Source organism: Rhinoderma darwinii, chromosome 4, assembly GCF_050947455.1.
Source record: "Rhinoderma darwinii isolate aRhiDar2 chromosome 4, aRhiDar2.hap1, whole genome shotgun sequence".
NCBI lineage: Eukaryota > Metazoa > Chordata > Amphibia > Anura > Rhinodermatidae > Rhinoderma > Rhinoderma darwinii.
In genome coordinates this window covers 367,458,633-367,474,517 of record NC_134690.1, presented here as the reverse complement: position 1 = coordinate 367,474,517, position 15,885 = coordinate 367,458,633, and the positions used below count along the sequence as shown (strand labels likewise).

At 42.0% G+C, this 15,885-nt stretch overlaps 1 protein-coding gene across 1 annotated transcript in view; it reads right to left on the bottom strand.

Moving 5' to 3' along the window:
- Positions 1 to 15,885, bottom strand: part of MACROD2 (mono-ADP ribosylhydrolase 2) — a 1,597,693-nt gene that overhangs the window by 1,577,135 nt on the left and 4,673 nt on the right. Inside the window, exon 2 of the mRNA XM_075864535.1 lies at positions 9,271 to 9,384. Coding sequence (XP_075720650.1) covers positions 9,271 to 9,384 — 114 coding nt within the window. The remainder of the gene's footprint in view (positions 1 to 9,270; positions 9,385 to 15,885) is intronic.

The following is a 15,885-nucleotide window of genomic DNA, read 5'->3' as shown; positions in this document are numbered from 1 at the left end:
GGGGGGCGTAATGCTGCTGAAACATTAGAATCACCCCATAAATGACTTCATTCACACAAGTAGACCCCACAAGGTTTCCTTCAAGGGGTTTATCATATTTTTAGACAGTCCAGTTTTCTTCTGAAAGTTTCTTGAATAAGATGGAACAAAATAAAATTACCTTTTTTTTTTAACAAATGCGTCAGTTTATGCTAGCTTTTTCACACACAAAATGGACCACGGACAAAATTCATCGCATTTCACATTCTTCCACTTCTCCCGTGCATGGGGATACCAAATATGTGTGCTTTATTCACGGGCATGTGCCAGGGCTTGGCATAAAAGGAGGCTTTTTGGCCTTTTCGGTCCAGGAATTCTGCACTTGATTTTATAGCCGCATACTGTTTTCTGGGGGGCGTAATGCTGCTGAAACATTAGAAACACCCCATAAACGACTTCATTCACACAAGTAGACCCCACAAGGTTTCCTTCAAGGGGTTTATCATATTTTTAGACAGTCCAGTTTTCTTCTGAAAGTTTCTTGAATAAGATGGATCAAAATAAAATTAGCAATTTTTTAGCAAATGCGTCAGTTTATACCAGCATTTTTCACACACGGCTTAGACCACGGTCAAAATTAATCTCCGTTCACATTCTGCCACTTCTCCCGTGCACGGGGATACCAAATATGTGGCCTTATTTATCACATAGAGATGTAGGAGGGCGGAGGATAGAAGAAGATTATTTCACAAATCGCTTTTTTTCAAAGCTGGTTTTACAAAACTCAACAGAGTTTCTATAACACTTCCAAAATATCTGCTCTTGAAGCAGAAATCCCAAAATATTCATCTAGGGGTATAATGGGAATTTATTTTTTGGGGTTTTCTAAAATAAGAAATTTCAGGTTAATGCAAATGGAGCTCTCCAGCAGATGAACTTTAGAAAACATCAAACATGACATCCACCCCCCACCCATTCCCTCCCTCACCCTTGGAGTAAAATCAGGGGAAAAATAAAAACGTAATGTAGGGCAAATATATTTTCAACAAATTAACTAAAATCTAATAATTCAGAACAGTGTGGTATTTTTTAAAACATGGCTCAATGCACAGGCCTGGTTGCGAGGGACATGAGGGACAGAAATATCGGGAATCTTTGCGGTGCCCGTCTTTTCTGCAGACGCGGCACTTTTTCTGGGGGTTGCTTCTGGTTGCTGTTGGGGGAATCCGACTGATGAAGTGTCTTTCAGTCAGTCGCGTGACATCCTCAGACTGGGGGCATTCTCGGGTGTCCTGAACATCAAAAATGAGGCCTTCAATAATTTTTTCCTGGAAATCCAGGTATGTGTCTCTGCCTCTGTTTTTTTTGTAGAGCACAAATGAGTTGTGGATGGCCACCTGTAACAAATAAATGGCCACCTTTTTGTACCAGGTTTTAGTTTTGCGTTTTACTAAATAGGGCTGTAAAACCTGGTCGCTTAAATCCACCCCCCCCCATGTACTTGTTATATTCGGACACGCTCACTGGTTTGTGCTTGTCCGATGTTGCCCCTCTTTCCCTCACTGCCACTGTTCCTGCGGTATGAATCGTGCTTAGCACATACACATCTTTGCGATCCCTGAACTTGACCGCCAGCAATTCTTCAGATGCATAAGCACAGGAGTCCCCCTTTACCATGCGCTTCCCCACTAATTGCTGTGGAAAACCAATTCGGTTTTTGCGCATGGTACCACATGCCCCAGTCCTTGCAGTATGCAAATGCCTAAACAGGGGCACACTCGAATAAAAATTATCACAGTACAGGTGGTACCCCTTGTGAAGCAGAGGCTGCATTATCTCCCACACAATCTTACTGCTGGTGGAAAGATCAGGGGGGCATCCAGGAACATTTATTGTGCGGTCCCGCCCTTCATAAATCCTGAAGGCGGTGGTATATCCTGACCCGCTTTCACACAATTTGTAGAGCTTAACGCCATATCTTGCCCTTTTGGAAGGTAGATATTGGCGAAAGCTAAGTCTGCCATGAAAGTTGAGGAGGGATTCGTCCACACTTACATTCTGCTCAGGGGTGTAGAGTTGCAGAAATAAATTATTCAGGGAATTTATTAGCGGTCTTATTTTGAACAACCGATCCCGGTTTGCATCGGTACTTGGGGGGGCCTGTGCGTTGTCATTGAAGTGGAGGAACCTCATTATTGTCTCATAACGAGACCTGGGCATTACTGCAGAATATACTGGGGTGGCTTGGGCGGGTCTTGTTGACCAGTAAGACCTAATGGAGGGCTTTTTGACAATACCCATATTTAGGGTGAGCCCCAAAAAATTTTTTAATTCCTGCAAATTGGTGGGCGTCCAATCTCTGGCATGGGTGGATGAAGGTTTCTGCCTTATATATTGCGTGGCATATAAATTTGTTTCGTGGACAATCTGATTTAGGATGTCGTCCGTTATAAATAAATGGAAGTAATCCATTTGGACAAAATTTGTATTGTCCACGGTTATGCCAGGAGTGGCCGTAAATCCGTGGATTCTAGGCCCAAAAGATGGGGCAGGTGCCCATACAAGAGCCTGGACTGGAGGGACCAGGCTGTCCCGTGCTACAGCGCTACTTGGCCCTGCGCTTTCATGTTCTGCAGTTTCGACTGCATCAGGGACAACGTCCCCTGAAGATGAACCTGAAGTGACGCTGTCATCGTCACTACCTAAAACAGGTTCCATCTCGGACGCCATCTCTGATGCGGTCTCCGACTCAGACCACAGCATGGCGTATGCCTCCTCGGCGCTAAACAACTTCCTCGCCATAACGTAACTAACACTAACTAAACAAATTTTTTTTTTTTTTTTATAAAACACACAAACTAACTGCTATATATATCTACACTACCGCTAACAAAAAAATAAACCGCTATTGCTATATATATTATATATATGTGGATATATATATAATTATATACTCCCTACCTGCCTATTCTAATAGAATAAAAGAAAGAAAGGTAGATAGATAGAAAAAAAGATAGATGGATAGATTTCTATCTATCTATACAATCTATCTATACAGAGAATGTTTTAGTGTAACTGTATTTTTTTTCACTGTATTCTTCTGGCAGCAATTCTCCCGAGTCTCTTCTTCTCCTCAAACTGAAACAATGTTTGAGGAGAAGAAAAGAGGCAGGAGATTTACTGCCAGAAAAGTCAAAATAAAACAAATGTGGTCGCTGTGATAGGTTCACAGCGACCACATGATCAGGGACCATCAGATTGGTCCCTGATACTCTGCCCAGTGCCCAGAGCTGTTGGTAACAGCGAGGGCACAGGGCTGTGTGCATGCGATCGCGTGCACACTGTTTTCTATGCAGAAATGCATGTGATCGCTGTGATTGGTTGTCACAGCGATCACATGTTCAGGGGCCAAAAGATTGACCCCTGACATTCTGCCCAGTGCCCATGGCTGTTAGCAACAGCCAGGGCATAGAGCTGTGTGCACGCGATCGCGCGTGCACAGTCTCTGAAGTGCGGCCGTATATATACTATACGCCGGACTTTAGAGACCCTGACCGCTGGCCGTATATTTACGGCCAGCGGTCGGGAACCTGTTAAACCAATGGTAAACCCCCAAGCCTGAATTCAGGAAAATGTCTAGTTAAAAGGGAACCTGTCACTAGAATTTCACCTATTGAACTTTACTTATCCCTCGCTGGCCGCTGCTATAAAAAGTTTATTACCGTTATCCACTCTCCTAAACTCCTCCTCCGACTGTAAATAACGGTCTGCAAACATTTTGCACCTTTTATTTTAATAATCCGGTGTCCCTTTGTGCGCACACACCAGAAGAGGACATCAATGCACAAGCACAGGATTGTGTGTGCTGGCGGAAGGCGAGGAGCTGTCAATCAAAATTAAGGAGGCGGGGTAAACTCAAAAAGACTTTAGGAATGAAGATTTGACTTTTATGCTCATTAGCATACGGTGTGGGAACACTAAAGAACTGAATACTAAATACAGAGCCGACTAAGAAGACAATTATAGGTTACATAGAAATTATTTTTCATTTACTACCACCAGGAATTGCTGGTTGAATAGGTGAAATGCTGGCGACAGGTTCCCTTTAACCCCTTCCCAACATATGACATACAGTTACGTCATAGCCGGGTAGGGGGAAGTATGGAGGCGGCACTTCAGAGTAACTAGTTTAACTCGTTAAATGCCACGGTCAATACCGACCGCAGCATTTAAAATTGTTAGAAAGAGGGGGGGGTGGCCCCCAATAACAGCTCATCGCGCCCCCCGCAATGCAATCGCAGGGGAGGGGGGGCGATGGTTGCTATTGCTGCCTGGGGGCTTAATAAAGGCCCGCAGGTCCGCCATCTTTGTACACATATTAAGCCTTGCCTTCGGCAGAGCTCAATAGGTGCATGTCAGAATCACAATATATTGCAATACATTAGTATTGCAGTACATCGTGCAAGCGATCTAACGATCGCTGGTTGAAGTCCCCTAGGGGGACTAATAAAAAAAGTAAAAAATGAGTTAAAGTTTTTTTATTGTGTAAAAAAATAAATTCATTAAAAGTTCAAAAAACCACCCTTTTCCCCCTAGAGCATAGTAAAAAATTAAACAAACATAATTAGTATCGCCGCGTCCGTAAAAGTCTGAACTATTACAATATATCATTATTTAACCCGCACGGTGAACGCCGTTAAAAAGAAAAAAAAAAAAAATTATTGTTAACGCCAGAATCTCTATTTTTTGGTCACCTCATCTCCCACAAAAAAATGAAATAAAAAGTGATCAAACCGTCGCATGTATACCAAAATGGTATTGTTAAAAACGACAGCTTATCCCGCAAAAAATAAGCCCTCATACCACTTAATCGACGGAAAAATAAAAAAAAAGTTATGGCTCTCGGAATTTGGCGACACAAAATAAAATTTTCATTTTTACACTTAGGTTTTTACTTGTAAAAGTAGTAAAATATAGAAAAAACTATATATATTTGGTATCACCATAATCGTATTGACCCGCAGAATAAAGTTAACATGTTGCTTTAATTGCACAGTGAATTCCGTAAAAACGACGTGCAAAAAACCATGGAGGAATCTCAGTTTTTTTTTTTCATTTTCTACCCCACAAATAATTTTTTCCCCGTTTCCTAGTACATTATACGGCAAAATAAATGGTGCTACGAAAAACTACAACTCGTCCCGCAAAAATCAAGCCCTCATAGGACTATATCGACGGAAAAATAAAGACGTTATGGCTTCTGGAAGGTGGGGAGGGAAAAGCGAAAATGAAAATCTGAAAGTTGTTTACGACGGGAAGGGGTTAAGGAGAACATACCTTTGCTAAATTTTCACATGAATATTCGAATTACTACACTAAAAGTTCAACCTCTCCTTCTGCATCAGGTGGATAGTTCAGTGCAACGCGCCCAGGGCTCCACCATCTCCCCGACACATATTCAACATAGAAAAATCCACCGAGCGCAGAACGTTCCAACTTCACATGATTGCTCTATTCCATTACAACATACAAATGGGTATACTTGGCAATGTTTCGGCTACTAAGTGGCATTTCTTATGCCATGGCACCGGTGATTCATCGATTAAAATCAACCTACATTTGTGTATCAGGCCTACATGTCTGTATCACAAACTGAGAAAAGAACAGTGTTTAACTTCTTAAGGACGAAGTCTATTTTGGGTCTTCAGAACGCAGCACTTTTTTTTGCGTCACCACATTCCGAGGGCAATAACTAAATTGTTCCATGGTCATAGCTGTACGAGGGATTTTATCTGCAGGGCGAGTGGTGTTTTTCTTAGCTCACCCTTTGAAAGTACATACAACTTATTGATTAACTTCTTATTGAATTATGTTTTTGGGAGTGGGAGCAAAACCATTGTTTTTATTTTTATTCTACATAGTCGACAGTGAATATAAATAACATGTAAAGCTTCGTTCACATCTGCAGAACAGAAAAACTGAAAGAAACTTTTCCGTTAAACTACCCATTGATTTCAAGGGGTTTTGTTTTAGCATCAGTTGTGCTCAGTTATGTCTGTCAGGTTTCCTTTTATTTGACTGTAGCAATAGCGTAGTTAGCTGCGCTATTTTTTTCTGTCTAAAACTACAGAAACTTGACGGAAAGGACCTTTCCTATTTTTTTTTTTTAACTTTGAGTCAATGGATTACAAAGAGAAATGGCTTCCGTTTGTCTCGGTTAGGCCTCGTTCACATCTGCATTGAAGACTCAGTTAGTAAAATCACAGAAGCCCTGCCGGAAAGCCGACGAAACCTAATTAAAAGCCAATGGGTTCCGTCGGATGCCCTTGGTGTCCGTGATGCAACGGCTCCGGCGTGATACCCTTGTTCTGCTCCTCTTACAGAGCAGAATGGAATACCGAACGCAGATGTGAACTAGGCCTATACTTGTTAAAATTATCTACTACTTTTGTACAATAAATCAACATTATTATTATTTTTTATTTTTTTAAAGGCCCTTAAGGGGATTTGAACTTTCCAATCTGCAATTACTTCTATAATACATTGCAATACTGTATTGGAACATATTATACAGGGTCCAATAGGATGCCAGTGCAAGCCAGAGTATAGGTGTCAAACCATTTTGGGGTCTTGGTTGCTATTGCGCAGCAGCGGGATGTCAGGTGTATATCACAGCTCCTTCAAGCCCCATACATTTAAAGCGCAGGGCGGAAAAATGTAAGGCCTCATGCAAACGAACGTATTTTTGCGGTTGCAATTCACCTGCAAATCTACGGGTGAACTGCGGATCCATTCAATTCCATGGGCTCATGCACACGACCGTGGTTTCCGACCGCAAAAAGATAGGACGTCATTATACGGTCCGGGCTTATTGAAATCAATGTGTGCACGGTCCGTGATTTGCAGGCGGCCCACGGAAGACACTCAAGGTGTAGGGTCAGATTTGGTGAAGCTACACCAATATATAAAAAAAGCTGTAAATCATTCTCCAAAATGTTGCTCCCTTTACAAGCTTACTGGAAAACTAAACACTGACCCAGGAATCTTCAAACGGAGGACAAGGGTATGTATTTACTACATGTAACAGACATCAGCCACTAGAGGGAGATTGCAGACTGAAAATGTAAACTTTCCATCTCTTCAATTCTTCATCCTGCTTTCCCCTATACTTGATCTCTGCTAAACCGTGAAGCTGAATCAATCACGAACTACAAAAAGCAAATTAAGCAACAAGCCATAACGAAGAAGGAATGCCCTAATGTACCTAATATTTCATTTTCAGAAAGTAAAATTTTAGTAAAAGTTTGTAGTTTTCTACTGTAGCAGATATCAGTTCGGCAATTCATAATGTGACATTGTTCATCTATTCATGATAACTCATGCTATAGGTTTGCCTGCAGTTCTATATACAATTATAAATTGGGACAGATGTTCAGTAATACTGTCACAGGAATAGGCACTCTGTAAAAAAATCTCACGGTCAGTGACATTTATTAAAATGTTGCACGGCTCATGATACGTTTCTTGCTTTGAGCTGTCTTAAAGGACTTTTCCCACAAGCGCCACTTATAACCTATCCACAGGATAGGTGAGAAGTGTCTGATCACTGGGTTTGGTTAAGGATCGTACAGACATACAGTTCATATTTCCAGGGAGAATATAAGAAAAGGATACTTTTCCTTCCATACCGCTATAGCCGATGCTGCCAATATCATTGAAAAAGGTGATTCACATTAGGTGTACGATCAGCAAATTACTTCAATGTGGTTAGTAAAAGTAGCAAAGTGCTTCAGATAAGTGTACCCCAGTCAGATGTCGCAATATCACCTTTACAACGGTCATTGACCCCTGAAAGCTTTTGAAATCAGTCTAATGCGTATTCTTCCACAGGAGACTGAATTCACTTCGGGCAGGAGGACATCACCTGTGGTTCAGTATGAGAGGTAAAATAAGTGGATAAGAAGCGGTTCTTAGAACCTCTTATGTGCTTCTCTACACTCTCGTACTGAGCCATCATTGCGGGACCGCCAGGTGTCTCCAAGTCACGTCAGCTCTATGTGTGTGGCTGCGTGCCATCATTAGGTGCCGGCCGGCAGTCCCGCGCTGGCTCTCATAGGAGCAGCTCTCTATCTGCACACTCATTGCTGCTACCGGGAGGACTGAGGACGAGTGGAGCAGAAGACGGAGCGGGCAGGGGATGAAGGTAAAAAATGCTGCTGAAGGGTACTGATCATCATGGGGGAAAGAATGATGACAGAGTACACCTGTGAGGGACCCTTATGTCAGGAAAGTTAACCCTTTCATGACCAAGGGTCATTGATGCCTGTGTCCAGGTCAAATTTTCCATTTCTTATATGCACCTCTTCAAAACGTTAATATCTTTGCAACCACTTTGAATATCACAACTATTTTCACAAAACTTTACTTTTCTAGATTGGTTTAATTAATTCCATGTTCTTTATTTTATTATGAGAAGGCAAATCTATAAAAATGTGAAAACATCAGTATTATATATATATATATATATATATATATATATATAGTGTGCGTGCACGCAAATTTTAAAAGGATATTTTCACAGGTACCAGATTAGATCTGAAATGGTTTTGAGGGCCTTGTATATTAAAATCCCCCAATAAATCACCCCATTTTCAAAACTGCACCCCTCAAAGTATTCAAAACAGCTTTCAGAAAGTTTCTTAACCCTTTAGGTGTTTCACAGGAAATAAAGCAATGTAGAGGGCAAATTTACAAAATTATTTTTTTTTGCCAAAATTAATTTGGAATACATTTTTTTCTGTAACAGAAGGTTTTACCAGAGAAACGCAACTCAATATTTATTTCCCAGATTCTGCAGTTTTTAGAATAATAAGTGTCCTGAATCGCCGACCTCAGAAGCAAAAGAGCACCTACAGGATTTTGGGGCCTGCTTTTTTTTTAGATTATATTTTAGGAACCCGGTCAGGTTTGAAGAGGTCTTGTGGTGCCGAAACAGTAGAAACTTCCCAAAAGTTATCCCATTTTTGAAACTACACCCCTCAGGGAATTTATCTAGAGGTATAGTTAGCATTTTGACCCCCACAGGTAGTTTGCTATATTTATTGGAGTTAGAAAATGCACCCCAACATTTGTAAAGCATCTTCTGCCGATTACAGAAATACCCCATATGTGGTAATAAACTGCTGTTTGGACCCACAGCAGGGCTCAGAAGGGAAGGAGCGCCATTTGAGTTTTGGAGGGCAGATTTTGCTGGATTGGTTATAAATAAAGTGGAATAATAATTTGACATACCGTCACATGCAGTTTTCCTCAAGTCTTCCAGCAATGATGGAATATTGTCCAGTGGTATATAATCCCTGCACAGCTCTTTGCGCCTCTCAGCCTGTGACATACTCAAAAGACGATCTGTAGAAAGAGGAAACAACGTTACAATTTTTATTAAACAAACAAAGTAGCAATTTGTAAATGAAAAACTGCAGCGGTCATAATAATGAAACGATAGAAAAGTTAAAGCGTGACATCAAATCTACTTCACAGACCATAAAGAAAAAGAGGACGCTGACAATTCATCAATAATTCAGTAAGAAAGCATACTCCAAATTTTTAATTAGTTACTTCCTTTCTAGATGAAAGATATCAAACATTCTTAACAAAAATATTTTTTAGATGAACTGCAATAAACCATAGTGAATACCCTTTCCCCATTTACAAAACATAGCCAAGCCTCGTCACATAGACTAGTAGGGAAAAAATAAATGTTTGGTCACTCCAAATAGAACCACAGTCCTTTATTTGGAGAACTGGTGTGGCTATGCGATTTAGGATATGCCCTGATTACATTTACGGACACGTCAGAATATGATCTTGACTAGATTAGCCCTGTAATGAAGTCTGTCCCATAACTTGGAAGCGCATGCTCTCATTGCAGATTGTAGCATAGCCTGGAGATTTGGATCCTGAAACCTTTTAGCATTGACAAATAACTGACAGCTCGGATCGATCTAGTAAATTGTCAGACTGTGTACAAATCTTGGTACATTGTTATGCTCCATCATAGCAGCAGAACAGTAAAACCAAAGCCGATGGATTCAGCGCATCACAGAAGCCAACTGTACCCAACGGAACCCATTGACTTTAATGTGTTCCAGCAGGTTTCCATCATGGGGTCTGTCATTTTTCCAGACAAAATAGCGCAACTTGCGGTGTTATTTTGTCCAGCAAAAATCAGGCAATTTGCGATGGAGGCCCCTAATGATGCATCAGACGCTGATCTAAACAGAGCCTTATGCTTTAATCCGCATCAATGCGTAGTACGTTTAAATAACGAACAGCACACGGACCATTGCAATTCAATGGGAAGATTCACACGTGTTTTTTCATGGACCACGTGTCCATTGCGAGAAACTCACTGCCTGTCCTTTTCTGGTCTGTTTTTGCAGACCACTTCACTCATTGAAGTCAATGGGTGGGGGAAAATAACGGATAGCACATGGACGACATCCAAGTGCGGACCAGTTTTTCACGGAGAGTTGCTATAAAAAAAAATAAAAATAGAAATAAAAAAAAAGTGATACCAGAAAGCAGACGAGAAATACAGTTGACATATCGATGCCATACGTGCGTAAAATATGGATACACGGAAGTAGAACGGTCCATGTTTTACAGACACTCTTGTCTGAATGAGGCTTTGAAACAGAACATGTATAAAACTCAGCAGACTTTGGGTATGGTATTATTTTCTGGTGATTTCCCCATAGGCTTCTCTATAGGACTTAGAGGGGGGGGGGGGGACACACGCACACAGAAAAAAATGCATGTTCAAAACGTTATAGAATAAAAAATGCCACCATAAAAACAACTTTTTTTTAAAAAAAGAAGTGCAATGAAAAAGGTTTTAAATTCATGGGGGTTTTTTTACAAGCATTTAAAAACACTAAAAAAAATAGTATGTCTTTGTGTGTGTGTGTATGTATGTATGTGTGTATGTATGGGTGTCCTAATGATGGCTTGTCGTTTTTCCTTGCTTAGTTGAGGTTTTCTAGCCATATTGTGGACTACTTCAAAACCCAAATTGGTCTATTTAAGACCCACCCTACCTAGTTGACACCACTGATTGGCATTAGTCATGAATAAGGAAATCCAGGAGATAAAAGGGTAAAAGGATGTAATATCCAAGGGCGCAGCCGTGTCGAAAATTACTTTTATTTTGTACAATAAACAACAATACATGCGTTTCGAAGCCGTACTGGCCCCTTCGTCAGGATCAGTACAAGTGACTCATGTATTGTTGTTGTTTATTGTACAAAATAAAAGTAATTTTGGACACGGCTGCGCCCTCGGATATTACGTCCTTTTACCTCCTGGATTTATACAGCGGAGTTTGTTCCAAAATCTATGGATCAGATATTGGGCTGCAACCGCCTCATGCAAGTGTTTACTTGGACACGCACCATTGGATGTTACGCTCCTAGCATAACATCATCAGGTCAGCATAATTAACCACCATTTTTATCCCTCCAACCATACAGGTTCATGCACGATGTGCGCTTTGTTTTCTACAGCATGAATAAGGAAAGACATACCACACAAACTTTAGAAGGCAAACACTTATTTATGCCTAATGATAATAAAAAGTTAAAAATGTTTGACTTTTAAAAGGTCCCGCTGATCTCAATTGCAGTGAGGAGTATTTTGAATGGAGTGATGTGGACACATCTGCGCTGCCGCTCCATTCAATGTGACGAAGACAAAGTGCAATGGTAGGGTTACCAGTGGTGTGGCCTCCCGTGATCATACATCTATCACCTATCAAGTGGGAAAAAAAACAACCTCTAAGTTATTCATAAATAGACAACTACAATATTTATGTTAAAAAATATCAAGAGAAACTAACGGTGGCTTTAAACGGGCAGATATCGCTTTTAAAATGACCGACGATCGACAATACAGCTTGTCTACCAGAGCTTGTTGCTTCTTTTAAACGGAGCAATGATGGTTTAGTATGGGGACAAACTATTGTTTCTACAATTATTCATCCCCGTGTATTTGCATCATGTTTGCAGCACCTCTCCATGTTTACGAAGGGAGATGCTGCCGACTTGCGACCATTTTTATTAGATGCGATCAGCCGATGGACGAGTGTTTGCTCATTCATCAGATGATCTTTGCTAGGTTTATACAGGGAAATGATAGGGTACGAGTGGTTATATGACTGCTCGTTCACCCAATTCTTGGTCCGTGTAAAAAGGGCCTGAACATTCAGCCAGGTGTGTCCAAACTTTTGACTTATACTGTATCTGTAAAAAAATATAAGTGGCTAATATGGGTCTTGATAACGGGTATAAGTGAGAAATTAACAATGGACTTCCATCTCGGTCTTGATCGGCAGGTAAAGGTTTAGGCCTCATTCACATGGCAGGGTTTCCCGGCCGGGTGCCGGCCGTTCATAAATCGGCCGGCACCCGGCTGCATTAGGAATAATAGACCCCTAATGGGGCTATTCACACGACCGATTTTTTGACGGCCGGGAAAACCGCCCGTCAAAAAATAGGACATGCTCTATTTTCGCCCGGGTACCCGGCCGCCATAGAAGTCTATGGGGCCGGGTAATACCCGGCCATCACCGGGATGTGTCCCGAGTGACGGCCGGGTTTTCCGGCTCTTGCGCTCTATCTCCTCCTCCTCACAGCGCAGAGTGCATGTGAGGAGGAGGAGTTGATGCCATTCTGACGAATGGCATCGCTGTACACGGTGTGGCAGGGCCGGGGTGTACAGCAGGTGGAGGGAGCGCTGTGCTGGCTCCCTTCCCCTGCTTGTTAAAATCACCCTGGCCCGGCGACACCTTCGATGGCGCCGCTAGCAGCTGCAGCTGCTGCGGCTGCTACTACTGTAGCGACCCCACTATAGCAGAGCAGGGAGGTATCTCCCCACTCTGCTATGTGCTAGCCGCACTTTAGCTCCTTGAAGGAGCGGAATCCCCGTGTGTTCGGGGATTCCGCTCCTGGACAGAGCGCTTGATGTATCTGTCCATATCTGGGCAGTGACATCAGGGGAAACTCCTGAAGCGGAATCCCCGAACACATGGGGATTCCCCTTCAGGAGTTGCCGCTGATGTCACTGTCCGGATCTGCCCGGCCCGGCACGGATGCATAACTTTATGCAAACCGGCCGGGCAGAATGGCCGATTTTACCGGCCGGCACTCGGGCTCGGACGCGACCCGGTCGTGTGAATCCAAGTGTCTAAACCACATGTTAATTCCTGAAAACAGTACTTGATAGCCTATACTCTGGCCATTCAAGAACTATAGGGTTCCCAGATTACAGTAATTTGATTTGTATATTGTTATATGGAAATGAAGGTGAATAAAATGTGATCCACCTATGTTTAACCTCTTCCCACGCTACGCCGCAGCGGCAGGTTACTTCCCGCACCAGGACGTATAGTTACTGAGTGGTTCCCGCTGCACACTGTCATTGACACTCCACTGTTTCCGGCTAGCGGTGAAACGCTGCTGATTTTGGCAATTAACCTCTTAAATGCAGTGTTCTATTACGATCGCCGCATTTAAGGGTTTTGCAACACATCGGCACTCTCCCACGATGCAATCGCGGGGGATGCCAATGTTTAGAATGGCAAACAATGGCCTCCGTGTCTGCCATGTACCCAAATCTATCAGGACCAGACTCTGGCTGGTCCTGATAGGCTGTCAGGAAGTGTTCACGCACACTGTGTTTTCAGGCGTATTTCCGGGTGTAAACGCCTCAAAATACATCTGAAAAAAACGGTAGCTGAACGCCTACAAACACCTGCTCATTGAACTCAAATGGGAAAAAACTGTGTTTTGTTCAGATGGGGGCTTTTTTTACATTGCCGATTTAAGAAACAGCGCGTAAAAACAGTTGCATTAAAAGGAGCATGTCACTTCTTGAGCCATTAAGCAGACAAAGAATGGAAAAAAAAAAAAAAGCCCTTACACAACTATTTTGGGTGGGGAAAACAAAAAAAAAAAAAAAAGTTATGGCTCTCAGAATGTGGGGACACACAAAATTTGTAATAAAAAAAAAAAGTGATTTTATTGTGCAAACGCTACAGAGCATAAAAAAAACCCGATATACATATGGCATCGTCGGAATCGTAACAACCCGCAAAATAAAGTGATATTGTCATTTATAGCACACAGTGAACACCGTAAAAAAAATAATAATTACAAGATTCCCAGAATTGCTTGTTTTTGGTCACCTTGCTTACCTAAAAACTGGAATAAAACTGATTAAAAAAAATCCCATGTATCCCAAACTTGTACCAATGAAAACTCCAAGGTTCTCTTTAATTTCTCCTCACACCCCAATTGTTCCCACTTGTAAAGGGGAGGGGTTGTGATAATAACAGTCTGTACTTAGTAAGGTATAAAAACTCCACAAACTGTAACAAGCTATTCATTTTAACCATAATATTACCAAGTACAATTGTATTATGAAAACATTAACCACATTTTGCCTTTAAACACCCAACCAAGACAAAACAAGTATAGGGTCAACATCACCTTAATGAAGTCAAGCAGGCCATCCTATTCCCAGCTCTTATTTCAGATTAGTGTAACTTATATGTGGTTAAAATGTCATAAAAAGCGGATATCTGAACTGGAAGCGTATCAGATTCACGCGCGTGAAAAACCCACGTGAATCTGGTCCGTGTGTGTTGCGTTCTGCATCAGTGTGCTTTGCGAGTGGCATGCATTATTCACGCACTCGCAAAGCACATCTTTTTATTTTTCAATCGAATAAATGCGCAAATCATGCACCGCACACGGATGTGCATCCGTATGCGGTGCGTGTTTTTCACACACCCTGTGACTTCAATGGGCGCGTAGGTACGTGAAAACGGACCAATATAGGACATGCAGTGAGTTTCACGCAGTGGACTCTTGATGCATGAAAACGCACGCATGTGTGAACGACCCCATTGAAATCAATGGGTCCGTGTGCTGTGCGTGATTTCCATGCGGAGTACACGGACGTGCTTTTCGGTTTACAAAAATACAAACAGACTGTCATAATGGTGGCGGCTGCGCGAAAATCACGCAGTCACGCATCATACGCAGCTGGCACACGGAGCTATTAAGTACCTTCTGTGGGCGCAAAACGCCGCGTTTTTTTGCGCATGCAAAACGCACACGCTCGTGTAAATCCAGCAAAATGATTGGGTTCTGTGAAGCACCGTTTAGTCTGTTCTTATGACAGAACAGAATGACGGAAAACCTAGAGCAGATGTGAACAGAAACTAAGTTGTCCAGAAATGGAAGCCGGAAACAAACTTTGCCAAGCCTTTTTTTTTTTTTTTAAATCAACATATTTTTATTGTATATATTTTCTAACTTTTTACAACCAGCCACGGAACGTTGCCAAGCCTTTTAGCGTAGGTTATATATCAGAGTATTATTTTATTTACCGACTTACAAATTGAACCTCGAGTATAGTGTGCAATCCTTCCTACCTGTTATACACTGACATCCTGTGGTGCTCCTTGAACATTGATCCCAAAAAAATTCTATCTACTCGGGAAGCAGTAATGCCAGAGAATTGATCGTAAATGGGTGGCCCTGTGCCTGACCCCCACTAGGCATTTTGTGTTTCCCCTCCCCTAGTGGAAACTAATCAATAATGTGTGTTGCTCGGTTAGTAAGGGTGCCAGGGGATAGCACCTCCACCCATCACAAGTTGATAGGCCATGAATTTAAAATCCCAGAAAAAAACAACTTTTTATATTATATGTAAGTTGGTGCCTCTGGGTAATATACTTACCTGTGGTGGCGTAAGGAAGAGAAGACGGCCTAACAGATCTAGCAAGATGCGCCAAATTTATCTTACAGCGTGCGATACGTTGATAAATCCGGTGCAGTTTCTGCC